Raw genomic sequence first — 26542 nt, 5'->3', positions numbered from 1 at the left:
ATGGCACGCCACAAAGCCACTGAGAATGTAGTGGGTTAAAGGTCATAAAATTACAATATCTGCTTGATCAGCACAAAGTAAAGCAGCTCTGAATAACACCCACTGTTTGCAATTAAAAGCGAGCTGATAAATGGACCTCACACTGACGCAGGGTTAACCTCAGCGTGTCTTCAGAGGGGAAAGATGGCGCCAAAAATGGAGCTCATCAGTTATTGTGTATTGACAGCTTTCTCTGCTGTCAGCCTCTTCCAACTAACTAAATGAAAGCATGTGATTTATGCTGTGATATCTAAAGCTGAGAGCTTTTCTCAGGATTTTTCAGTTTCTAAAGCAACTGGTACTATGTCCGACAGGGACAATTCACCCAACAATGAGATTTCTGTCATAATTCACTCACTCTCATGTCATAACAATTACATTTCAGTATGCTTCTTGCAAAAGCTATAATATGGCTTCAGAAAATGCATAGTGCATGGTTTTATTTAGTGAGTATAGTATTGATACATTACTTCATAATATTTTTGTGTCCTTTTTTTGACACATTAAAATATTTAAGGCAGACTACAAAATGTTTCTTTTGTCTTGTAGGAAAATAAAAGTTGGTTTGGAATGGCATGAGGATGAGTTAGTGATGAAAAAAGTTGTGATAATACAGTAAAATTGCTAAAGTTGCAGTTTTAACTCCTAGCTAGTATGAGCTGCTCATGGCTTTCTGGCCAACCCTTCTTTGCTTTGATTTCAGATAACACTAACTCAAGTCTCCATTCTCCATGCTGAGTCTGTCTGAAGAGAGTTTAGACTACATGTGTCATTGAAAAGAAATGGTGACGTCAGAAGCTGAGACGTGTGGCTTACTCACTCTTGCACTCAAGTGCATCATATGGCAATCATCTTGTCAACTAAATTATCTCTCAGAAAAGTGATGAAATTAGATAAAACAATTTGGTTCACCTCACAAATCTTTGAAAAGCTTTGACCATTTCAAATGACCCACAAGTATCAGGGTTTTGGCCTGAGGGTGTAATGGTGACGGGCAGGACAGAAACCCCAAATCTTTGGGACAATGGGTCTGCTGCCCTGCCAGGCCTGATGGATGACTCTGAGGTCTCAGGCTGCTATTAGAATCACAATGGCCTAAACTAACAATACAAAGACTTTCTGCATGAGGTCTATGACTAAGGAATGACGAGTCTAAACTCAGTGCCCAAACTGAGACTGCACTATTCATATCTGATTTCCATGGGCATCATAGAGATCAACAATTTATGTATTGGTTTACATTACATTTTTAGCAACAGAATACAACAATAAAGAACAGAACAACAATAGATATAATTGTCAATAATATTAAAAACACAATTATTATTATTATTAAAGAAAGTTCAGGTGGACATTATGATAATAAAAATAATAACAACAACCGCAATAATTGTAATAATAATACAAAATAAAATAATAATTGTAATAATAATACAAAATATTTAATAGTTATTTGTTGTTATCATATAAAACCTAAATTTAATTTAATAATAATAAAAATAAACTACATTTATAATATTATGTGTTATAAACATAAAATGTATTATAATAACTATTTAATGAATATTTAATGATTATGGTAAAATGTATATTTATTACATTACGATGAAATGTTCATGTGTAACTGAAAACAGAAATATGTGACAGATCCCTTAACAACTATGCATCATAACGTTTTTCCAATAACATAAAATGTCCCAAAAACTTCTTTCAACCACACTTTACTCAACTGCTAAGTTTAGAAAGAGCTAAATGTAGATGCTTTACATCGTTACATTAGTGCCCTGAAAAGACTTCACTCCACCTTTTTGAACAACTTTGATCCAAATACACAGCTACATGTGCAGAAGTTTATGATAAATCAAGGTATTCTGACTTGGCTGTCACTACATTGTCCAGTCCCGCTAACAGACTTATCATCTACCTGCTCATTTATTGCACAAGCATGAACTGTGAGGAACGACAAAATGCCATATGGTTATAAGTAAAGGTCAGCCTCCAAAAGCAGATGGTGGTCTGAACCAATCCCCATTCTGGGAGTCAGTCAGCTTAGACTGATACGATCTGCAGGCTCAATGCAGGTGTTTCCCTGAGAGCAGGACCGAGGGGTGCGGCCAACTTTTCCCCTGCCAGATAAAGCCATTCACACACATACACACGCTTATGTGTACACACATGCCTGCTACCATCTGATTAGAGTTAGCCAGCTGTCCTCTGTGACGGGAACAGCCCGTAACACGATGACACCCCTCCGTCCGCAAGCCATTTTCAGAGGGAGGGTCTGAGAGCAAATTCAAGGCCAGATGGCAAGAGACCATGACGGACAATCTTTTCTCTTCCAGTGGACACCCCCCCACACCCCTTATCCCGCCAAAACCACTACTATTATTTAGAGAAACCAATTCTGAGAGGAAAGTCATGGACATGATCAGATGGACCAATACTTGATAAAGTTGAGAATAATCGGTATATATATATATATATATATATGAATATATATATGGTGAGCCTTGTCATCACTATGAACTTTCAAGTCAAACTCTATTCATAAAGCACATTTAAAAAAAAAAAAAAAACTAAAAAAAAAAACTACAGAAGTTGAACCAAGCACTGTAAAATTTAAGAATAAAAGTTTAACTTTAAAATTTTTACATAAAAAAGAGAGGGAAAATATACACATTTAATAATATTTTTTATTATTATTATTATTATTATTAATAATAATAATAATAATAATAATAATAATAATAATAATTATAAATTTAAAGTGAAAATGAAGTTAAAATATATTGTTGTTAAAATAAAAATATTTTCTTATTACATGTTTCTGGTAAAATAAAATAAAACAAAACAACAGCAAAACAAAACAAAACGGCAAAACAAAACAAAACAAAACACACAACAACAAAACAAAACAAAACACACAACAACAAAAACACAAAATAAAACAAAACAAAACAAAACATTCTGTTTCTACCAAAAGGCGGCCACAGGTTAAAAAAAGGTCCTGCCCTTAAATTTATTCTCTTTAAATACTTCACATTATGAATGTAAAATGGTTTCTGAATGTGTTTCACAGTCAAACAGAAGAAAGCAAGGAACTGAGGAACCACTAGCACTGCTAGTCTTTAGTCACAGTTAACAACTCACTGCAGGATGCTTGATGTTAAAAGCCCTGAAAGTGTGTTCACATACGAAAGTCCGCTACTGAAAGAGCTCTAGAACACTGAAAGCTTCTCTTGCTCTGATAGAAAAGCATCTGGAAACACAGAGTGAAAGGACTCGGTTTGGAGCTGTTTTCTTTAATGGGAGCAATTAAGCATGCTTCCTGTGTGTGCGCAAGGGAGAGCAAGTGTGTGTGTGTGTGTGTGTGTGTGGACATGCAAGTGAGTGCAAGTGTGCTTGTCTGACTGTGTCCTAACATGGTGCGCTGGCTGGAAACATCACACCAGCCTGCTGGAAATCACACATGGAAAATCCAAACAACCTCAAATGACCTCTCGCTCACTCCCTCTCAAACTCTGTCTTGCTTTCTCCCTCATTTAGTTTGCTTGATAAAGTTACTGTGTGCAAACTTCATGAAAGGAAAGCTAAAAATGACATCTGTTTGTCTGCCAGGGTAAACTTGACAACCAAATGATTTTTAGATTGAAGAGAGAAACTTGTATAACAAAGGCACACTGACTGAGCTAATGTGTATTTAAATGTGATGATCACCCAAAATAAGATGTATGGTTTCAATTATAATATTTTTAATGAGCTTGAACTTTTGGAGTTGAAGTCTTGTTCGCATGCAACTTTTTCACCATCGCTGTATACAGTTGTACAGTAACTTCCACTAAAAAGCCTAATAGGGAAGCATGATTAATCAAAGTAAAACTATATAATTAATTAAATATAATTATTTAATCAATATAATTAAATAAATCTCAGAGTAAACAAATGTTTCAGAGTAAGTGTTCATTTACACACAACATACTCATAGTGTCTCAGAGTCGTTCATTTTCCAATAAATGCTGCTAAAATAAAATTATTATTATAAAAAAATGAAATCAAATAAAACTATTCACCATCTCTAAAACAGCTTTCCACTTCAGATTACATCACAGAGGCTGTTCAAGTAAAAAAAAAAAATTGGTCTAAATAAATAATAATAAACTTTTTTCAATTGCATTTTAAAATCGTAATTAGGGTTGAAACGATTAGTCGACATTATCGACAATGCCGACAGTTGTTGAGTAGTCGTTTGATCTCATATGACCAAATGAAATAAAAAAGGAAATGTTAGGCTATGTTAAGAGAGATTATGTTGTGAATAAAATCATTTATCAAAAAATAAAACGTCTTATCACTTACCTTTAATTTGTTTCTTATCCATATGACTTACAAAAGGAGATGTTAGGCAGAATGATGTGTCATTCAGTTACTTTTTAATATAGCTAATTAAATGGTGAATGAGAGTTTCTCTGTCATCTCATTTTGTGTGCCAAATATATTTATATGTATAAATTAATTGTATAATTGTAATTACATAATATGACTTTCAAAAGCTGAAGTGATTACCTTAATTTATTTGTTAGAATGTGTATAACTAAATATTTTAACTAATTGGAAAAGCTGAATAAAAGTCTACTGATTAATCAGCGGAATAATCGATGATTAGTCAATTAATTGTTATATTAATCGTTAGATTAAGCGATTATCAAAATAATCTTTGTTGCAGCCCTAATCGTAATCAAAATTTGAGATCTTGATGCATAAAATTACATAAAGTTAAGGGTTTTGAAATTAATGAGTGGTTGCTGTCTTAACTGACAAATAAGTCAAAATATTTCAAAAGACTTCGTAAATTCATTCATGCTTCATGTACAAAAACACGACCAGTAAAAAAAAAAAAAAAAAAAAAAAATACACTAATGAGGAACAATAATTTTTTTCACCCACCCCCAAGCAACAATAACATGCATTATGCAGCTCAAGGCCTCTTTGTAACATGATATTAGTGTCTATTTCAATCACTCATCAATCTCAAACAGTTAAGAGGTGTGAGGATGAAGCATGCTATTTTCTTATGTCCATACGGCCTTCCGGGAGTCTGTACCTCCTTGCACAAAGTCCCTTTTTCAAATTCACACGCTGTCCCTTGAGAAACATGATTAAACTCTGTACCTCTGGGAAAGAAAATGGGCAAAATGACTCCTTGGCCCCATTTTATGCAACACAAAAGAAGCAAAGTGCATTCAGAACTGGGATTTTGTAAGGGTTTAAAACATAATCAGATATTTATGCACAGTGAGTAAATACTTATGGGTGTATTACAGGTATAATTTTCAGTAACACTATCTCATTTATCATTTTAAAACTATTTTAACAAGAAGATAAAATCTAATAAGACTATAACACAAGTTCGGTGACTAACGTGTACTGCTCAAATTTTTTTGAGCTGAGGTGCTGACGTGGGTAACATGAGTTTGAATCGGGCTCGCAACATTTATTCTTCGTCAACTTTTCTTGTTAACTTTACTGTTAGGGATGTGCAAAACTACATATTTGCAAATATTTGCAGCTAGTTGGTTTATGGCCCGAACGACTAGTTTTAGTTGACCAATCTGTTTTAAGGAAATCCTAAATAATTAGGTTTGTTTTTAGGAAGTTTTATTGACATCACATTATTATGGGATGTTCAAATTTAAATATGCTTTTTATTTCATAACTAAATAATAATCAGAAAAAAAAACTAAAAAAAAATAAGACATAAATAATACATTACATAGGCAAATTAATTATGAATACTTAAATACAACAACCATACAATAATAAATAAACAAATTTATTCTAAAACTACTGGACTTTACTAACCTCAATTTATTCATAAGAATTGCTAGTTTATATAAATAAAAAGAGAGGCAAAAAGGTTACAAATTATAATCATTGTATTCAATGTACCAGGTTTTTAATTGATTTAAATTAATGTGTATGTCCATTGTTTATCTTTCATCTTTGGAAATAAAGAAAAAATACCTTAAGAAAAGAGTGGGGGTTTGTTTTGTGATTTTGGATCACCTATCATGTACTTCTGCTGATGGCAGAGACTCAGCTGCATATAGTTAGCCAGAACAGAATGATGATAACTCCCATAACCACTAGTTTCCCCTGCGGAACGTAATACAACCCAAACTGGCACTAGAGTCTCAGAGCGGGTCTGTTATCCTATTGTTAAAGACACAGCTTAAAATCACAGTATTTCCAATCCTCCGAGGCACACATTATGTTCACAAAGCCCATCACTGCCTGAGCACACCAGTCTATTCATTATTTTACACTCACAATTTGCCATTATGAAATGCAGAAAGACATAGTGCTGTAATGTAAAATTAGGAACGATTCAGGCTCTTTTTGCATGAATAGAGCTGTTCACAAAATATCCTTTAAAATTAAATGAAATAAAAAGTATTTTGCACTTTAACCACCCCAGGAAGAACAAATATGGCACTGAAATGCCCCTCAAAACTGAATAGCATTAGTTTTAGGCTTGATATTTTTTTTTTACAAACATACTATAAACATCTTTAAGCAGATTCACATATATTTCAAATTAAAGAAGTCATAAAAAAACATGCTAAATGTTGTATGAACATCTGACAGTAAAAACAATCAGAATGAAAATAGGTGCACTCATGCAAATCAGTGGTAACAGACAGTGCGGCTACTTACAAAGTAATAAAAAATATAAAAAATAAAATTAAAAATAATTAGAAACAAAAAATATCTATATACATAAACAAAATGATAAGTTTATTATGCAACAGAAAAGAGACTATTGACATTCAAACCTGGCATAGCTATTAGACCACATTAAATTTGACTGTTAAGCAGTCATTATACTAAAATATATATGAACACAAAATGGCCAAGTACTGTATGTTAGCTGTGCTTGAAAATGATACAATACATTTGTTAAGTGCAGGTGGATATGGATGTTGGAATATAAAACACTTGAGAAATATTAATTGGCTGAGATTATGTTAAGTCCTCACAGTACATCCCCTCAAAAGTGAAACCACTGTGATTGGATCTTTCTTTCATTGAACCCAGTGGGGGACTCTCAAATCTACTTATGGCATGCTTTCTCTGTCTAATATAAGTACTAGCGACTAGATATCAGAGTCGACACAGAGGGCACTAATCTCACAAAGGGGGAAAAAAGAGAGAAATATCATGCAACAAACAGCCAAATTTACACTAAAAAAGAAGTCTGTTAGAGGAAAGAAAAGATTTATGGGAAAAACAAGTGTTTTGTTCACCTGTGATACCACATAGCAGCTGCCACAGCGTTTCGTACCATCTATAGCAAAAACTTGAACTCTTTGGAATGAGTCCAGTTTTCGTGCCTCTGTGAGGCTAAAGAGCCCCCTCAGGTAGACACTGAGATGGGCTAAACCAAGACACAAGGAAAAAACGACATATTGTTTTGAAATGAAAGGCAGTTGCTATAGGGACGGCTGCTAATTAACCACACAGCGCTGGCAGACCTGGAGAGCAGAACTGGGGACCAGGAGCTTGACTTGTATGGATCTGTGATGGGCACGCGCAGATAAATTCAATCTCAAACAGTTGCTATGGACGATGAAATAACGAAGGTGACGGCAAGTGCAAGGCTAAGGAATGCTACACGTACACCAGCATAGGAGGTGACAGGTTTGCCTCAGCGACCCAAGAAACCCCCCACGAACATCAGCCAATTTAAATAAAATGAAATAACAAAAAGAAAAAAACCACTGTGGTCATGGGAACAAACAGGTGTCTGTTGAGAAAGAAATATCCTTTTTGGCATTCATTTAACCTTGTGAAACTTTTTTTTAAATAAGGTTCAATTTGTTATCATTAGTTAAAACACTAACAACGAGCAACTATTTATTAATCTGGCCTAAGCTTCAAGTTCATTTATATTTTGAAATTAACATTAACCTAGATCACCTTATTTTCCAGAAATTAAGTCGCACCTGACTATTAGATCAATAGTTGCATTGTTGAGAGAAAAACCCCCCCACAGATAAGTCACATCACATTCTATTATTACATTTAGAAATAATGTAAAATACCAATAAATAAAATAATGTTTACAAATATTAACACTGTTAAACATCCTTTAAATTTAACAGCATTCAAAACAGAACAGATTAAACGAACATAACTTATAATGGTATGCATTTAAAAAAAAAAAAAATTCTTATAAATGCCAAACCTAAACTAATTTATTAAAAGAAAAACTGAAACTACAATGTCTGAGAACTGCGCTTTACAAATAAACTCATGGGCTTATGAAACTCTCTCGCACTGCACAAATCAAAATTTTTAATTAAGAAAAATTGTTAATTTATAATTGCATTATATAAGCCGTAGCACATTTTAGATGATAAAAAAGTGACTTATACACACTTAAAAAATGGAAAAAATGCTGTTTAGATATTTTAAATTTTTAGTTAATGCATTAGGTGATCATGATGTTAACAAACTGAACCTTATTTTAAACCTTATTATATAGGCAATGTATAACTTAAACACCTTAAAATATAACTTTGGATAAAAATGTGTGGCAATTGCATAAACCTAAATGTTTTAAAAGGACAGGAAATTGGTAAAAGGCAAGAAAACAGCAAAAGGAAATAGCAAGTTGGATTCAGACCTGTGTCCCCAGGTGGGCTGCAACCATGAAAAAACTTTCTAAAATGCAGTGCTTTTATGATTTATAAGCTTGTACACTTTTTCATCAAGCATCCGGCTTTTAACACCTGTTTGGTTTTCGAGTTGTTTCTAATAAAGACAGCTGGACACATGTCCAAGCAGTGTGAGGAGGCTTCATTGTGGACAAGGCCAAGAGCATGTTCGAGAAAAGAAAAGCAGTATCCCCTCTTTCCATGACATCACCCCAGCCGGGAGTTTGAGGGAGGTGTGGAAGGGTGGGGGAAGCTTTGGGGAATGAGGTGGGGGGGGGGGGGGTATTGGGAACGCAGCTGGTGTCAGCCGCACGACCATCTGCTCCTAACTAATGGTTCACGCTGACTTTACATCAGAACCCAGGACAGCCAGCCTGCTCCACCGCCTGGCCCGTTGGAGTCCTGTTTTTCCAGTTTCAGAGGCCCGACGGACCTCATGGTTTTACCCTGAGGACAAACAACTAACAACTTCCCTGAGAACTTTCTGATGAGCGTGTTCCCTGCCAACTTCAACAAACAACCCACGATTACGTGCAGTCAAAACAAGCTGCAACGGCAGCCATAACGTTACACAGCTAGTCAAAATATGTAGATTGAGATAAAGGTCTGTTAGTAAAACCTCTATATTTAAAGTGAATTTGATGTCAAAGTTAGGTTCAATTCATACTTGGAAAAAGTGATCTGGTTCATGTTAACTCTGGATGCAAACTCAAGTTCTGACCTGAGCAATCAAACCAATTGTTGCAGGTTACTCACCATACATTTTTCCCTCATCAGACAGGATGATTTTCCGTCGTCCGCAGGGTGGGTAGATGGCCAGGGCCTCCTGGAAGCTCTGCTCAATGTCAGGGCTCCACACACCCTCTGCATCGTTGTCCATTGGCTTATCAGCCGAGTCACTCATCCTCTCGATATCCTCGCCGGCACTTTCACTGCCACTCCAGCTGCCGGGATCCATGGCAACAGCTGGGATTTCGGAGCCCGAGCCTGGAGAACTCTAGGCACACTGACCTGGGAAGAGCAACCAATAAAAACAAGCAAATGATTAGTCTTGTTTAACTTGCTGCAAAGAGTTAACTTAAGAGTCTCTGAAAACACTTCAATTCAAGGAGGGGTGAACAGGAAGAAAACTTAAATTATAGGATTACCATATTAATTTATTGTGGTATTTCTAATGGTACTCCAAGATACATCAAAAAATACCATAGTATTACCATAATAATAAAACAATAAAAAACAAAACCATATAAAATAAATAAATAAAATAACACAATAAATGTTATCTGTAATAAATTTAAAAAGAAAACAAAAATAAATATATTATATTAAATGTAAACTGAAATAATAATAAAATATATTTTTTTTAAAACTTATTTCAGCCATTTGCCAAGGAAACAGTTGTCATTTTCATAACTAAAACTGAAATAACTGGCAAAAATATAAATATAATATAAAATAAATTAAATTAAAATGAAAACAGAAAATATAAAAATAAAAACTGATTCAAAATATAAATAAAAACTATAATAGTATCTCAATGATACTATATATATATATATATATATATATATATATATATATATATATATATATATATTTATAAACACTGTATGTAGCTCAGCTAAAGCAAATCTTCTAAATGAAATCCAAATTTTAGATTTTCCAGGCTCTTTTAGTTCATGTCTGTTAGTTTTGAGACCATAATGCTACATGCTAGCATTCTCCAAGTGAATTTGTTAATGTTTAGATGTATTTATTTAAAATTTAGTGCAGGAAAACAGACCAAATATAATGATGACATCCTGCACTACTAAGATTTTCATCCAATCAGATGCTCTCTAGAATGAAAATGTCCTGCCCCCTAATACCAACTTACTAGCAAATCATGGCTTATGGCGGTAACATTCTAAAGCCTACTGGCTACATCAAACTTCCTGTTTAAAGATAAAATATATGCAGGGAAGAAAATTAGGCCTGTTAAACAATGCCATTGTATCTTCAAAAATGGCCTGTTTACAACTTCACACAGTGAATCTATTTGAGGTTTGGAAAAGGAAATGAAAAATAATAATCAACACTGAACACATTAAATACAATTAAAACATTTGCTCATCACCCATACTCATCACCCATAAAAAACATCCAAGCAAAAGCTAAAGATCAACACACAATTGAAAGCCCAGGAAGGAAATGAGAAAACACATAAGCCACAATAATTTAGGAGTGGCACTTATGCTAAACCAAAACAGCTGCTGTCTTAGAAAGAAACACTTACAACCTGGCTATGATGTCAGACCAGATTTTAAATTTGTGGTAGAAGATTGCTGAATGAAAAATGTTGATCCTGTAGCTTAAGAGAAAGAGTGATTAACCCAAATCACATTCAACACTCCTACGAGTCAGTGTGTTTAGCATTAGCACCACACAGTACGTTTCAAGTTAAAGGAAAACTGCTTGCGGCTAATTGCAATCTCATTATAACCATTGCACTACAAATCAAGGAAACACTGCAACAATCTGGCAGAAAATCACATCCAACTGCTCAAATAAACAGCCAAGAGTGGCACAACATCAAACGCATATGTGTGTATGACTTTGGGGTAAACCATGAAGTGTTAAAACCATGCAAATCTCATCTAAATGGTCACACAGAGTGATTGCTAACTACAAAACTTGCGTTTTCAAGTCACCTCTGGCCTAGAGGCTACACTACTTGGGGAAATGCCCAGTCAAAACAGTGCTGCCTATTGTAGAACTACTAGCATGTGTTTCCTGTCAAATGTGAGCGGGCTACACTTCACAGTGTGTTAATGTGTGTCTACAGAATGTTGGTCCCTTGTGAAAAAGACATACACTTTAGATACTTTTAAACAGAGTATATATTATATATTAAACGCAATTAGTTGAAAATTTGTGTTTTTGTTTTTTTTACATAAGTAGAGATTATGGGATCTTTATATGTAATTGAATAATTTCTTGTATTGAAATGAGGTTAAAGTTTACTACCGAATACACAGACTGACAAGCATTTATGGTAAACTAAAACTGTTCTTAAAATAATTGTCATGAGTTTAAATATATTTGTAATTACACATTTGTAATGAAGTTGCAATTTAATACATTTAAAATATATTAACTTTATAACACCCTACCGTTAAAATTATAATCAAGTACTTTAGATGTGCTTTAGTATGTTAGTGAACATAAAAGTGTTCTTCTGTACAGTAGGACAAAAGATTAATACATAAGGATTTATAATGTACTTTATAATGTAGGCTAGTACTTTACTTTTTATTTCAATGATATTATATATTGCCTGCAAATAGTTTTTTTTTTTTAAATATACTTTTAAAATGTGAACTGCACTTCAAGTGTACATTCAATACAATTAGTGCACTTTCTTTTAGTCTCCAGCTATTCTAATTGTAAAAGCTTAGAATACTGTAAAATCAGCTGTATATAAAAATAAAATAATATATCGTAAGTCCCCATTTGGGTAGCTAAATGTGTGTGAAAATGTGTGTGACTGGGTGTCTCACTAACACTTTACAGTTGTGAATGTTTCTTTTTTTGTGCATGTGTGTACTAAATGCTGATGTTGCAAAACAAAATCTCACTTGTACTGCTGAGAAAGAGTGATAAAATTTGTGCATGCTGCAAACAGCTAAATGCTTGGGCTCTTAAACATCATCTCCCTGACTTGGAAATGAACTCAGCTGTAATCACTTCCAGCACAGTCATGCGTGCACTTTTGGCTTTGCCCACAATTACACTTCATGGAAACATTTACCAAATACTGTATTTGTGCTTTCAGTGCAGTATATAGGAGTTTGCATGTCAGATCAGAGTTTTTTTTTTTTTTTTGAGCTCTAAGTGTCTATCTCATTCATGCAAATACCTAAGTGTCTATCTCATGTGAAGGTTTTCTTTCATGCAAATACTCCCTGATCGTGTGCATTACCAGCAGACCAAACCAGAACAAAAAGTGCATACTATAATTACTTGTATGGTAATATCTCAGATATCTGAGAGATTCTACATGAGTTTTGAATTAGCATCAACAAAAGCAGGCTGGTGGTTTGAACTGCAGAAGATTAAAGAGAGCCTGAGTGTGGTGGTTTAATCTGAGAGGGAGAGAGGCGGCTTTTGACACACCGCACATCCTCCCTGTAGTTTACAAGACTTCACATTTAAAAAAGAGAATGAAACTCAGTAAGAAAAAAAGCTGTATGGATGGCAAAAGAAAGAAACTAAAGAAATAAATAAACTACTTGTTTATTTTGGCTGACTAATCAATTAATCGTCTAGCAACCAACTAATCGATTAGTCAAGTTGATTAGTTTCTCTTGATTTTTCCTTTATTTTTAGTATTGATATTTTTAGCAGTTAGGCCCTGTTCACACAAAGGATGATAACTATAATTACAACTATATATAATAAAAAAAAATTCAAAATTTTTAATATTAAATATTTTTTTTTTAAATCAGTCTAATTCTATGTGAACATTTAAATCCATAAAACAACTATAACTATAATGACACAAGAGGCAAAAATCATTGGAATCACTTTCAGAATGATTTTTTTTTTAAAGCTGACGAATGATAAAAACATTGACAGCCAATCAAAATCCATCCTGCTTTAAAGAGCTCAAGTATTTAAAGAGCCAGATGACAAAACTGTAGCATACGCTTACAACAAACAGAATATTATCATCCGTTAATGTCCTTTAGAGTTTTAATTGGCATGCCTTTAAAAATCATCCACATTAAAGCCTTTAGAGTTTTAATTGGCATGCCTTTAATTAGCATGGCTATTAGCTTGCTATGCTTTAGCTATTGGACGTTTGCATGGTTACATTTTTGTTGTGCCTGTAAATTTATCCACTTTAAAGTGGTCTTACATATTCAGAGAGAAGAGAAAAACAGTTTTATGAACATCCCACCACACGCATTGCATTTTAAGATGGCGTGTCAAGTTAAAAATTCAACTACTACTGCACATCTTAAAGGGACAGTTCACGCAAAAATAAAAATTCTGTTTACTCACATTTACAAAAACGTTAAAAAAGGACAAAGAACACAAAAATATTAAACAAATTTTTTTAAAATAAATAAAAAAAATAAAATGAACATGTAAAGTAAAACACTTTAAACTGAACACATCGTGCATCACAGTCAAGTTCTTGCAATCCAAAGACATTTGCACAAGCCGTCAGCTTTAAACATTAGGACAAATCTCTGTGTTTCGTTATGTTTGCACATGTAAGGTCCCATAATTCCCGGCTGTGAGGCAGGCAGTGGGTTCACCCGGGGCGCTTCTGCTGTTGTAGAGTGCCAGTCAAAGCCAAGATGTTGTGACTGCTCCAATATGGCAGTGCTTGATGCTGGAGAGTGCAGTGCTTGTGCCGGGGCCTCAGTGGCAGATGGAAGGCCGAGATTAGTCATGCAACAATGTACTGTGGTCACACTTACAATACACTTCACCCTCCAGGCAGCCTCAGCCGGCCAAACGAAAGGCATGGGTGCAATCCCACACAAACTGGGCGGCACACATCCACCCCGGGCAGCTGTCTCGCTCCCTCTGGTCTACTCTCGCTGCCAACGGATGAGGGTATCTCACAGTATTCGTGTGTACGCTTGTGGTTGTCCAATTCCATGGGCGAGAACACCACTAAAGTGCCAGCTTGTTGTAATTAAATGTAATGATATGTATATGAGTACAGACAGTATTTGCGTGGGGTCTCATTTGTGTCATAATGCTATAGCAAACTCTCCTACATGTGTCTAAATCACAAAATCTGCTTTATTCGATTCCAAACCATCACGCTGAGCTCTTTAAAGTGTTCACGGGAGCCTCTCGCTCTCACTTCATTACCAAATGAAGCTGTAATCGAACTGCACGGCTCTCGTCTGCACATTAGCGGCTCCCTATTGATGAAGCTGGCAGCCGGGACGACAGAAAACCGCTACATTTCCGCTCGCCTCCACTTTGTGGCTTTGGTTAGTTTAACTGTATTAAAGAAACAGTTTCTGGGAATTATAGTCATACATTGTGTTAGATGTTTGTAATTGCCCTGTGATTAGTTAAAGGTAAGTAACAACTGGACTGCTTCTGTTATTTGTTAGTTGTTAAATTGTTATTTGATTAATTCAATGAATATTCATCTCAGCAACTTGAAGAGACAATAGTTTAAAAAACTATCTAATTTCAGTGAAAACCAATAAATAAAAATACATAGTTGTAACACCACTACATGCTCCATTCAATTAATCAAAATGAATGTTGCATTAACTCTTGTAAGCCTATTCCACTTTCAGAAAATGAGCTACACAGGACATAACAGAGAAGGCTTATTAAGTTATTAAGCGAAGACATAATGAATGAAGGGTTTTCATATATCCAGTGTCTGTAAGTGATCACAAAGAGCCTTCCTCCAGTGCATTTCTAGCAGTGACACGAGATGCGCACACAATGCTATTAGTCTCTATATTACTCTGTCATCAGCCAGCAAATTCAATTAAGGATGACCTAAAAATCCATTCTTTCAGTCTTTCTCTGAGAGATAGGCTTTTGCATTTCAATGGCATGTGTTGTATAGTGGCCAGCACATCTTGTACTGTGATTGTCAGTGTAGCATGTGTCACGGTACAAGGGCTTGTGAGCACTGTTATTGCTTTCCTCATGGCTATGTAATCCTCTCAACCAAGTGCTAATGACCCAAAAGTGACGGCTGGACTTCTGGAAAGTTATTGTCGAGTGGGCAGAGAAAGCTGGCTTGACAAAACAATAAGGCTAGAAAGGTTTTGCATTCACTTTCATTCAAATTTAGCAACATGGAATCTGATGCAGTGAGTAAAGAATCAAATCTGATTTATACGAGTAAGACATGTTCCAGGATCAGCATCCTTTGTTGATTCGGAAACAAAATTCCAATCTTAGCCTGCCCTTAAAATCAATGAGTGGTTGAAAACAATGACTCGTAGGCCCTATTAAAGGGATAGTTAACCCAAAAATGAAAATTCTGTCATCATTTACTCACCCTCGTGTCGTTCCAAACCTGTATGAGTTGCTTTCTTATGTTGAACATAAAAGAAGATATTTTGAAAATTGCTGGTAATCAAACAGTTGGTGGTTGCCATTGACTTCCATAGTATTTTTTTTCCTACTATGGGAGTCAATAGCAACCACCAACTGTTTGATTACCAGCAATCTTCAAAATATCTTTGTTTATGTTCAACATAAGAAAGCAACTCTTACAGGTTTGGAAAGACATGAGAGTAAGTAAATGATGACAGAATTTTCATTTTTAGGTGAACTATCCCTTTAAATTTCTAGCTAATACATAAGCGGATTATTATTTTAATTTTAAGGCCGAAATTAAAATTCTAAAATATTTTTGCATAATAAAATAAAATAAAATAAAAAAATAAATGAATATTACAAGTGTATTTAGGCTTCACAAAAATATAATGTATGTTGTGAAAAATGGATAAACATTTTGAGATTTTCTAAAGATTAAATTTAACATTAATTTAAATATAAAAATAGAGGAAATGAGCTTGAAAAAATAAAAATCCAATATCTACATTTTTAAAAATCCATTTTAATATCGGCCGATAACCGATAAATGGTCTATATTAAAACTCTATATTATTTTATTTAAATAAATTTAAAATAAAACACTAAAATCAATCCATTTAAATGCTACAAATAAATGTATAGGCATTACAACATTATAATGTGAAAACATATTTTGAGATTAGCTAAAGAATAATTTTAAAATTTTAAAATTACTAAAATTCTTAGTGTTTTTAAAGAATAACTTTAAGTGAAATTAGATGACGGCAAAGGCCATTTAAAAGTAAAAATAAAGGAATTATCATGCATAATAAAATCTAAAATATCAATATTAAAAATTTTCAAAAATCTCTAATAAATCCCCAAAAATGTATTAAATAAAGAAAAACGATATTAAGTTGATATATTGTAGGATATATTGTACATCCATATTAAAAAAAAAAAAAAAAAAGTTACATCACCTAATTAACATTCATGAGAAAGATTGCCACAGATATGTAACCTCCACATTCCTAAAATCTAATTGGTTGCTATAGGAAAGATGATTCAAGACCATGTCCTACTTAAATGACCAATTTCAGTCGCTACAGTGCCAGAGGTCACGTACAAAGTCTACTTCCTTGAAGACAATCCAGGAGCAGACAGGTTTCCTCCCCGGTATTGTGGGGCAGACATGTTCTGTGATCACTCCACAGGCTCCATTCTTTTAAAGCAGGCTATTTTTCGCTGAGTCAGACCCCGCTATTATCCGATGTCTTCCTGGGGTGCCACTCTCCCCACACCAACACACAATGCCTCCTTCAGGAAATGGAAGAGAGGACGTGTTCAAATAAGTGTGAGCTCCTGAGAAGCATGGCCAGTGTTTGCTCATAACCTTTCCTGACCATCCAGCAGGGGACAAATACATTTACTCCAAAGGGTGCCATGAACCGCACTCGCTTCCTGATTTACCACAGATACGGTTTCGTGCAGATAACACAGACAGTTCTTATAAACGCAGAAGAAAGTCTTTTCAAAACTCTCAGTACATCTGATCAAATTGTATCAAAACAGAATTGCTCGTCCTTTCTTGGCATCTCCTGAAATCCATCTAGGACACAGTACTGTTTTATTTTTTATCTACTGCCCCAACAGGGAAAAAAAAAGCTTTTGTGCATTTTTTTTTGTTTTGTTAGTTCTGTTCAGGAGTGTTTTTTTTCACTATTCTTAAAAAGGATGTATTTTATGATCAAGGTACTAACTCCTCCCTGAAATGATATTTAAACTATTGCATAAACTAGATGAAATTAAGGAGAGAAAAATTGTAAGACCACCTCTGATTAATGCTGTATAGGAGGTGAATAATGCTCGGTTTAACTGGAACTCTGAGGTTTGTGTCAGGAACTGACTCATTTAGTGACTGATTTCACTCTGACTCTCTCTAAGCTGTTGTTCTGGCGTTTCCAATGAGCTGAGGGAACATTAAAGGAAAAACAGATTTTATGATGAAATAACCTACACAAAACAAAGCTCTTCTGTTCTCACCAAACCTCACAAAGTCATGATCTATATACACAATAATAGTCGATCTATCTTTAATAGATAGCTATAATATTTTTTCGGAAATGACTCTATAATCTGTGTCTTTCACTCTACTTCACTCAAGTCTCTCAGTCTGTCTTGTTTTGTTTCTGAATTCACAAAAATCCTCCAACATTTACAAAATAACAGGGAGTCCAGTGATCAGCCTGGAGCAGACGTGCTGACGTCAGTGGCAGAGTTCCAGTAAGGGTCTCTTCTCTGGCTATCCTTGGTCTCGTGGAGCGGTGGGCTGTGTGGAGAGAGCGGTCCTTTTGTGACAACAGAGTTTACCTCAGGGCACGGCGTGGGCCTCCCGCTGCCCCGGGCCACAGAGGACACCCTATTGTTCCTGTGTTCCTGAACAAAGCCGGCCACCCGTGCCCCTGCTACACACAGTCCCACTGAGCCATTGTTCCGCTGACAAACTCTCAACCAAAATTTCATTACATATGAATTTTCCTTTGTCGCCCCTTCAGGCCCCCCCTCGCGTTTTGCTCCGACAAATCTTTTTGGGTTTCATATTCCACCCCCTCCCCAAACCAGTTATCATACAAGACTTGTGATTGTGCGTGCCAAAAGAAAAGGATGAAACTGCAATGAACACATGTAACTTGCAGGACAAACATAGTCTGTATGGTCAAATTTAGTGCCAGTCTAAACCGAAAGCTCTTTTTCACTACGTTAAAAGTCCACGTTTCTCTTCTTTTGATCACCAAACCTATGATGCAGATCATAAGCACCTGTTGCTTAAATACTTGGCATCCTTGCCTCATATATCTGAACTTTTTTTCTTAAAAATACAGCAACGCTCAGCAATTAAGATTAATGTTAATGACAAATATCTGACAAAAAGACTTTTTTTTTAATGAAAACCAACAAGATGGAGAGAATATTTATCAGATGCATGGGCCGTAACAGTTTTTTCTCTTTCTTTTGTCCCATTTTGTTAGCATTTCCCACACATAAATTTCTAGTAACTGCATTAGACCAAGTTAAAAAGTGTAATTTATTTCCTACTAAAACTGTATGGAAAGCAAAGGTACATTAATTACAAGTGCCTAACTATTGTACTTTGGCTACATAAACAGTCTCTCCCTCCCTTAACTTACTCAATCACCCTCTTTGCATAAAAAGACATGTAAAAGAAAGGACAAAATACAACATAATGGTGTTGATAAGCTAAATTACCAGATAACATCGAGGCACACACAAGCCATATGGTGCCTCCACCACTATCGCCTGTTGCTGGCATAACAATGGAGTTGGCTAGACGGTGAGTGGCAGCAACAGTCAAACAAATGGCCGTTCCTCTGAATTAGCTCAGCGCCAGAATGAATACACACAGTTTAGCATCTTTCAGCCTACAGGTGCGCTTAAGTGGCAAACCAGATGTCAGCATGGGAGCGGGACTGTTTGTGGAGTAATTCAGCTGCTCCACGAGCCCCTGCTTCAATAACAGCAGGAACAATGAAGGGCCCCTTCCCCCATTTTCCCACAATCCCGTGCTCCCAGAGGAAGCCCTGTCTACTGAATCTGGCACATTTTTTTCTGACAAAGTTTCAATTCTTGAAAACAGAAAGAGAAAACAGATAAATAAACTGACTGTGTTAACTGGTTCTCTCCTTCGGAAATATTATATTACAATGTTATAAATAAAGTTCATTTTTAAAGCCATGATTTAGTTTCAGAGAGAAGAAAACAAACAATCAGATCACATATAAGCTTATAACTGCCGGTTTCAGTTTCAAAATGAACACCTTTTAGACAAAGATGATTATTTGGTTTTTGAGTATTATTATTATAATATATATATATATATATAAATAAGAAAACGGTCACAGATACTGGTTTTTATTAGTGATATGTACTGTTTTGGGTGTGTAAGAATTGGTGTTTCAATTTTAAAAGGGTCTATCTACTCTGTTTACAGAAGCTAAATAGACTGGCAAGTCATAACAGCAACACAATAGTGAAGAGGGTCGACCTCATCTGAGACAACAAACCACTGTCAGACAGCAGTGGGAAAGGGGAACAACAAACAACAACACAAAATACTAATAATTCTACTTCTTCTACTACGGTTTAAGGCATGTACTTGGCTTTTAAATGCAAACTGAATTAAAATAAGCACATAAAGTGTACATGCACTCATTAAACTTTTCATAATGCTGAAAAACACACTGCACAAAATTAAGCCCCCCAAGTCCATTCAGTTAGTTTAACCTTTAAATTCTTGCTGATATCTAGGCTTCATGTTATTTTAATGGCAAATGCATACTTTAAAACTGAAGAAAAACATACAGACTTACTATGTTGGAAAATAGCAGTAAACGCATATTTCAAGTCTCTACCCTCTTTTAGTAGTTAAACGAGACAAATGGCACAGAATGTGTCCAAAAATATGACTAATGATGCCCCAAAATGCTGTCTAGGCAGCGCGGCTGGTCTCAGACCAGGCACTAATTTTAGTCTGATGGCTTTGAAACGTCCAGATTAATTATTAACAGGGGCTGGACCATGGACTTTCTCCCTAATCCTTTATTTATGTACACAAAACTGGCGTTTTTCAGGAAAGCAAACGGGAGCGGGGTGTTAACCCGACCAAATAAGCGATTAAACATCCACAAGTCACTGAGGTCACGCTAATAACCAGAAATCACTGACAGTGATTGAGTCATCCCAGAAACATGAACCGCAACGTGAGGTTTACTATCAAAGTAAATATGAACTTACTGTTACAACCAAACCGTGGTAAACTAGCTGGCACGGATCGAAGGAAAAGGTGTTTTCTGAACCTCCACAAGCAATGAAAATCTCTGCGGATGTTTGCACAATCTACAAAAAAGGAAAACATGAATCATTTTATTTAACTGCCTCTTTTGGCACAGTGCATTTTGGATTTTTTCTTTCGCTTTTCATCGTGAAAGGCTGTTTATTTCTGCCGTGTCATTTAAAAAAAATAACTGGGAATAAAATTACAGCCACTATTCTCTCAATATTTATATTTTAACCCATAATACTTAACAGTAAACACAAAGTGTTAGCAGAACTAGCAGTAAAAATGAAACATACCATTTTTACACTTCAAAGCAATTTTACACAGAACCTAAATAGAGTCTATAACTTTATATCGCTTCTGACAACTTAGTAGTAAAAAGCGCAAACGTACCTTAGTCTTTTAAATGTGTCTGATGCTGAGCAATCGGACCGAGAGCACGCTCTGATTTATTTCCAGCTGATCACTTTTTTTTCTTGTCGGAGCGCAAGAGCGCGAGTATTTGGAGTATCTAACAACGATGTGAAGTATGCGCGGAATGAGGGCAAGAATGAAATGAACGCGAAGAACTGAGTTTGCATTGGGGGCGGGACCGGAGTGACGTCGCCCGCAGAACTCCTAGGCAGTGGGAGGGGCCGCCGCTGAGTGTGACTGAAGTGGTGAGGATTTTTGATTCATCAGTGACTCGACTCTTTTGAATCCCTTCACTAGTTCTTTATTTGAGTACAATGGCCTTTCTGAACTACATCGTGGCGCCAATAGGTGGCGACACGTCATTGAATCGTTTATTCAATCAATTTATTAAACACCGAAAATAATCCACGAAGTGACTTTTAAAAGAGCATTTTCTTCATTTTAGGTTTTCTTTACATTTTTTCAACTGCTGGCATGACAGTTATCGAGCCGTACAAAAAACAAAAATAGACTTTCGTTTTTACATTTTAGTCAATATTACACATTTAGAATTTTTCTCAATCAAAATGTAGCCTACTTGAAAAAGTAGTTTCAACCAAATAAACACTATTTTCACAGACCGCACTCAAATGTTATTTTTTCTTAGTAGACTGAATGTAGTAAACACTATGTATCAGTGCATGGAAATGAAGAAGATTCGTTCATTTTAAAGATTAGTTCATGAACACTGTTTTTTTTTTTTAACAAAACACCAGTAATGTAAACGAATTGGGGAGAAGTTAACATATATATAATATCGACAATGCCAAGTGAAGAAGCAAAATTACATACCCTTTTGAACGGTCTCTCCCATTGAGTTAAACGCTTATTGGGAAACTCCTGTTTACTCTGAATACTGAAGCCTGATTTGTTCACGATTGTGTTGCTGCATGAACAAACAGCGTTTCAACCCGCCAAAAGGGGTGGAGCCAACTGCTATATAAGACTGCTCTGAAGCCATTTAATCAGAATTTTTCTCCTTCAGAGTGAAGATAATCTCCTCACTGGATTCTGAAGAAGCAACAAGAAGCCGGAAGCAAGAAGCCTGCTGCTCGATGTAGAAGAGCCCCGGCAGTGGAAGATCACCAGCAAGACTTCCACTGTGGCCATCCAGCAATGAAATTTCCTGTGAGGTTGTTGCAAATGTCGCGCCATGAGTGTGGCTCATGCAGGGATTTTTCAGGGATTCCCACTCAGAGGTGGCGCTCACCGGGACAGAATGCTCTGATTGCGTGAGCACGAGTCCTGTCCCTCTTCTCTCGCGATCACCTTCTTTCACAAAGGTGGTCCTCCTTGGCCTGCTCTCCCATTTCTTCCCTCCCAGGAGCCTAGGAGGATGAAACAGTGGGACAGCAGGGTTCAAACACTGGGCTCGAGTGAACTAATACCCATACAGGTCCCCCGTGCTTCACTCTCCCCACAACGCCTCGACTCGCCTATGTGCTTCACATGTGAGGATCAGTGCCCCTTGTCAGCTGCGAGTGGCTTGATTTCCTTCGACAGGTCTGAGGAAGAAGTTGTTTCGACATGACTCCATGTCACTGACAGCTTCAGATGCAGAGGACTTGGCGTGTTCTGGCAAAGAGCCCAAAACCCCACCTCTAATGCAGACAACATGGCCCAGTGTGGACAGAGAGCAGTGCAGTATCCTAGACGAGTGGTACCTGAAGGAACATCATCAATGATTGTACTGCCAACGCAACTTACGTGAAGCAGATCCTCACGTAAATTATGTCCTGGAGACTGGTTTTTATCCTCTCATCAGACCATTATTGAGATTTGTGTTTGAGGGGGTGGCTTATCAATATACAGTCCTACCACTCGAACTTCCCCTAGACAAGGGATAAATACCTACACAATCCACTTTCCATAACCATACATGAAAATCAACACATTCCCCTTAGGCAAAAAAATCCTACTATAAGGCTGCATGTGAGTCAATGACTGTCGCTTTAGTCAAAAGATTCTGACAAAATGGTGCTCCGTGCCGACTAGGGTTGGGAATTGTTAGAAATTTTTCCGGTTCCACCTAACGGTTCCGGTTCCATTGAAATCATTAAACAACTATTAAAAAAATAGTTGTAAGGAAAAATGCACAATACTCAATTACTCAATACTGTTTATTACTTACTGCCAACTTAATTTAAAGGTTGGCAATGTCAAAATTCAACATATATTACAGTATATGGATCTTCATAAGTAGGTTTGGGTACAGTTAGAAATTTTCCGATTCTGGTTCCATTTAAATGAACTATAATTTTTTTTTTTTTACTACACGGCAGAGTTTCTGTTATTTGGTTCGTGACATCCTTTACGGGAAACAGAAACTTGAAAGTTTTCGGAACCGAAACTCACGTGTCGCAACAGAACCGTTTTCGGAACCGAAACATAGAATTGGTCACGTTTCCGGTTCTTTTCAAAAAACAGAACCGGTTCTGAATAAGAACCGGTTTTCGGTTCCCAACCCTAGTGCCAACTTATATAGTAGTCGGTTTCAACCCTTTTGGTGGGTTGAAGCGGCAGTTGTTCATGCAGCTACATGAATGTGAACAAATTTAGAGTAAACAGGAGTTTGCATAAGTGTTTAATGCCACGCTTGTTCCCTTATCTCAGGGAACCATGGTTACGTTAGTAACCTGACTGTGTTTATTGAAACCTTTTGAGAAAGCTAATAAGTCGCTACATTCCCGCCTAAAGATAGGGGCGATGACTGTTTATACTCTCTCACACACACACACATCCTCAGGCAATGTCCAAAAGAAAGTCATTCAGACTTGTTACATTTTGGATTAATTTCAATAATGTTTACACGGATGTATTTACATTACATTAGTCTACACTGTGTAAAGATAATTTAAACATTAAAGTTTCCACTAGGAAAGATTCCACACAAGGGTTGTTAACATTGATAATAGAATACTCAATCATTATATGTACCATTGCCATCTTGTGGTAAAAACAGACTAAAGCTGTTGTCAAGGAAATGCTTTGACTGTTTCTACATAATATGGAAACCGAAAGCCCACTATAAACAGAAACACATTTTGAGTGATTTATTGAAAGAATAGAACCCTCTAGTTTATATCCCTTACAAAAAAAAAAAAATCACCAATCATGGTTTCACAAAAAAAAAAAAAAAAACAAGGTTAAAAAAAAAAACGGTAAACGTGAAAATCCTTAAAAATGAATATGTGCTTTTACAGAAGTAGAGAGCAGGAGCGAGATGAAGGGGTGTAATTAAATGGTCATATAATTGGATCTGGAGAACAAGCAATGAAGCAGCTTGTTAACTTGTAACTTGTTAGCGTGCCTAAGCCTGCTATTAGCGGAATGTTGTTCTCACATTCTATAGGGACACAATCAAAAAACAGCATGAAAAGGAAACTATGAGGAACACCTTGAGCGTTTCTCTTTCCGAGAATGATATTCACAGAGAAAGGGGCACATGGGTCAAATAGAACATAAATTTTTCTTAGTTATGACGTTCAGATGTGATTAAAATGCCTGTATGAATAAAATATAGTCAAAACAAGTATAAATGCTCTTTAGCAGTTTGGAGGTCATGTCTTTCCTGTGAATGTTTTATAAATGGGGCCCTCAGAGGCATGTTTGATGTTCAGGATGAATGATCTTCTATACCTTTGATGTTCAGTTGAATTTCAAGACACCGTAACTTTGAAAATCCACACACTAAGAGTCCGACCCATCAGCTGATACTGAAAAAGATAGATGGGGCTCCGAAATCCAAATTCGCTGAACCTTTAATTTACTTTTGAGTTTCTCCATCACCTTTGTCTTTCTAACCTTTAAAAATACAAGCACTCTTAAAGCATGTTAATAACAGTGATCATAAGTGATCTGTACACAAACAAAATACGTGAGAAATAAAGGTGAGAGAATTAAAGAAAAGAATTAAGACTAAGAGAGAGAGAACAAATGTTACAAAGAGCAAAAAAAAAAAAAAAAAAAAAAAATAATTGCAATATAATGGTGGCAACACTGCAATTCCGGACATTATGCACAGGTCAGTCAATTACCCAGGTGTCCTTTCTGTAATTTCTCCCTTAGATTACAGAAATCACCTGCTTTTGTAATAACAGGAAATCAAAATATGTGAAAATTGCATAATATGTTATATAATATGTTCTGTTTGTAATGTTCTTTTTCATTATTTTAAACAAACACAAAAGACATGTATAGTGGAACATTATTTTATGTAACAACTTTCCTTTTGTGGTACAGACAGAAGTACAGACAAATCACAAAGTTTAATGAGAAATGTAATATTAAAGTTGTGGTTGCGTTTATCATTGTCGGGCGAAATTTCAATGACGAAATCTAGTCATTTAAATAAGAATCAACATAATCTAGTTTTACAAAGTATGGCAAAGCATTTCCTCACACAGCTTCCCCTTCAGGATTTTCATGTGAATATGCCGCATTGACCAACATGAAGTTGTTTGTTTTGAAAGCTACAGTACTGTGTGAGCAATGCTTCATGCAACATTACGCTATTGAGAGTGGAAAATGGCCCACATTTTGCTAATGTGACCGCAAATGTACTTTTCCAAATGTTCAGATTGACCATTTTTGACTCTTAAAACTGACCTTAAAAATGGTGAATAGACCCTATATAGTTGAATTAAAAGAGGGACCAGAATATCAGACTTGGCTAGGAGCTCTTTTGATTTTATCCAATCGTAGCAACTGCATAGAAACACCCCAGAACTGTTGTGGTGAGTTGTACTGGACAAGCACCACTCACATTTTCTTTAGGCAATGCAAAACCTTACCATTACACATAAAGATCCGAAATTTTCTATAGCAAACCAGGCACAAGAATTTCAAAGTAAAGTAATGTTCTGGAAAATTAATCTATTCTGACTAGAAGAATGAAACTAGTTCTCTACAAGAGCTTTAAAAAAAAAAAAAAAACCTATCCAAGTTTAGAGTATTTCTCTTCTGTTTAAACCAACAGTATTCAGAGAGTGATTCAATTCAAGATGTTCCATATCAGAATTATTTTGTATTTATTGGTGGTTACAAAAGACAAAACAAACTACGATGTTCAAGCACTGTAGTGTATGGGGTCTGCCAAACTGTTTAAGAGTTCAAATTAGACCATCCTTTGATTTGCTGCCATTTTGAAAAAATCCAATAAGAACGTTAAAGCGATTTTTCAAGCACCGGTTCTCCATGTGGACGTGGACGGTTTAGAAAGGAACTAAATTACACCGAAACAGCCTTCCACTTAAATAAGGACAAGAGAGCCCACATCTGCTGGTCATCCCTGCGGTATTTTGAATGCCGCAAGCATCTGTTCCAGTGAGTGAAGTGAACCAAGTCTATCAGTGACAAGACGACTTAAAATACAGCACTCAAGAACACAGCCTTTGGCTCGGTAGAGAGGGAGGAAATG

The 26542-nt window shown here is 35.9% G+C and overlaps 1 protein-coding gene across 3 annotated transcripts in view; it reads right to left on the bottom strand.

Moving 5' to 3' along the window:
- LOC109109167 (transcriptional enhancer factor TEF-1-like) overlaps positions 1-26542 on the bottom strand; it is a 43676-nt gene that overhangs the window by 14734 nt on the left and 2400 nt on the right. Inside the window, exons 1-3 of one of the 3 annotated variants that reach the window (XM_042715314.1) lie at positions 21064-21241; positions 20628-20729; positions 9513-9767 (exon numbers count right to left, since the gene is read on the bottom strand). In XM_042715314.1, coding sequence (XP_042571248.1) covers positions 9513-9714 — 202 coding nt within the window. In that variant the 5' untranslated portion in view covers positions 9715-9767; positions 20628-20729; positions 21064-21241. Of the gene's footprint in view, positions 1-9512; positions 9768-20627; positions 20730-21063; positions 21243-26542 lie in introns of those variants that run through there. The other 2 variants (XM_042715315.1, XM_042715316.1) reach the window with 2 other exon arrangements.

Source organism: Cyprinus carpio, chromosome A25 (assembly GCF_018340385.1).
Source record: "Cyprinus carpio isolate SPL01 chromosome A25, ASM1834038v1, whole genome shotgun sequence".
In the NCBI taxonomy this organism is placed as follows: Eukaryota; Metazoa; Chordata; class Actinopteri; order Cypriniformes; family Cyprinidae; genus Cyprinus; species Cyprinus carpio.
The sequence above is the reverse complement of the archived record's forward strand: the minus strand, read 5'-3'. Positions and strand labels throughout refer to the sequence as shown.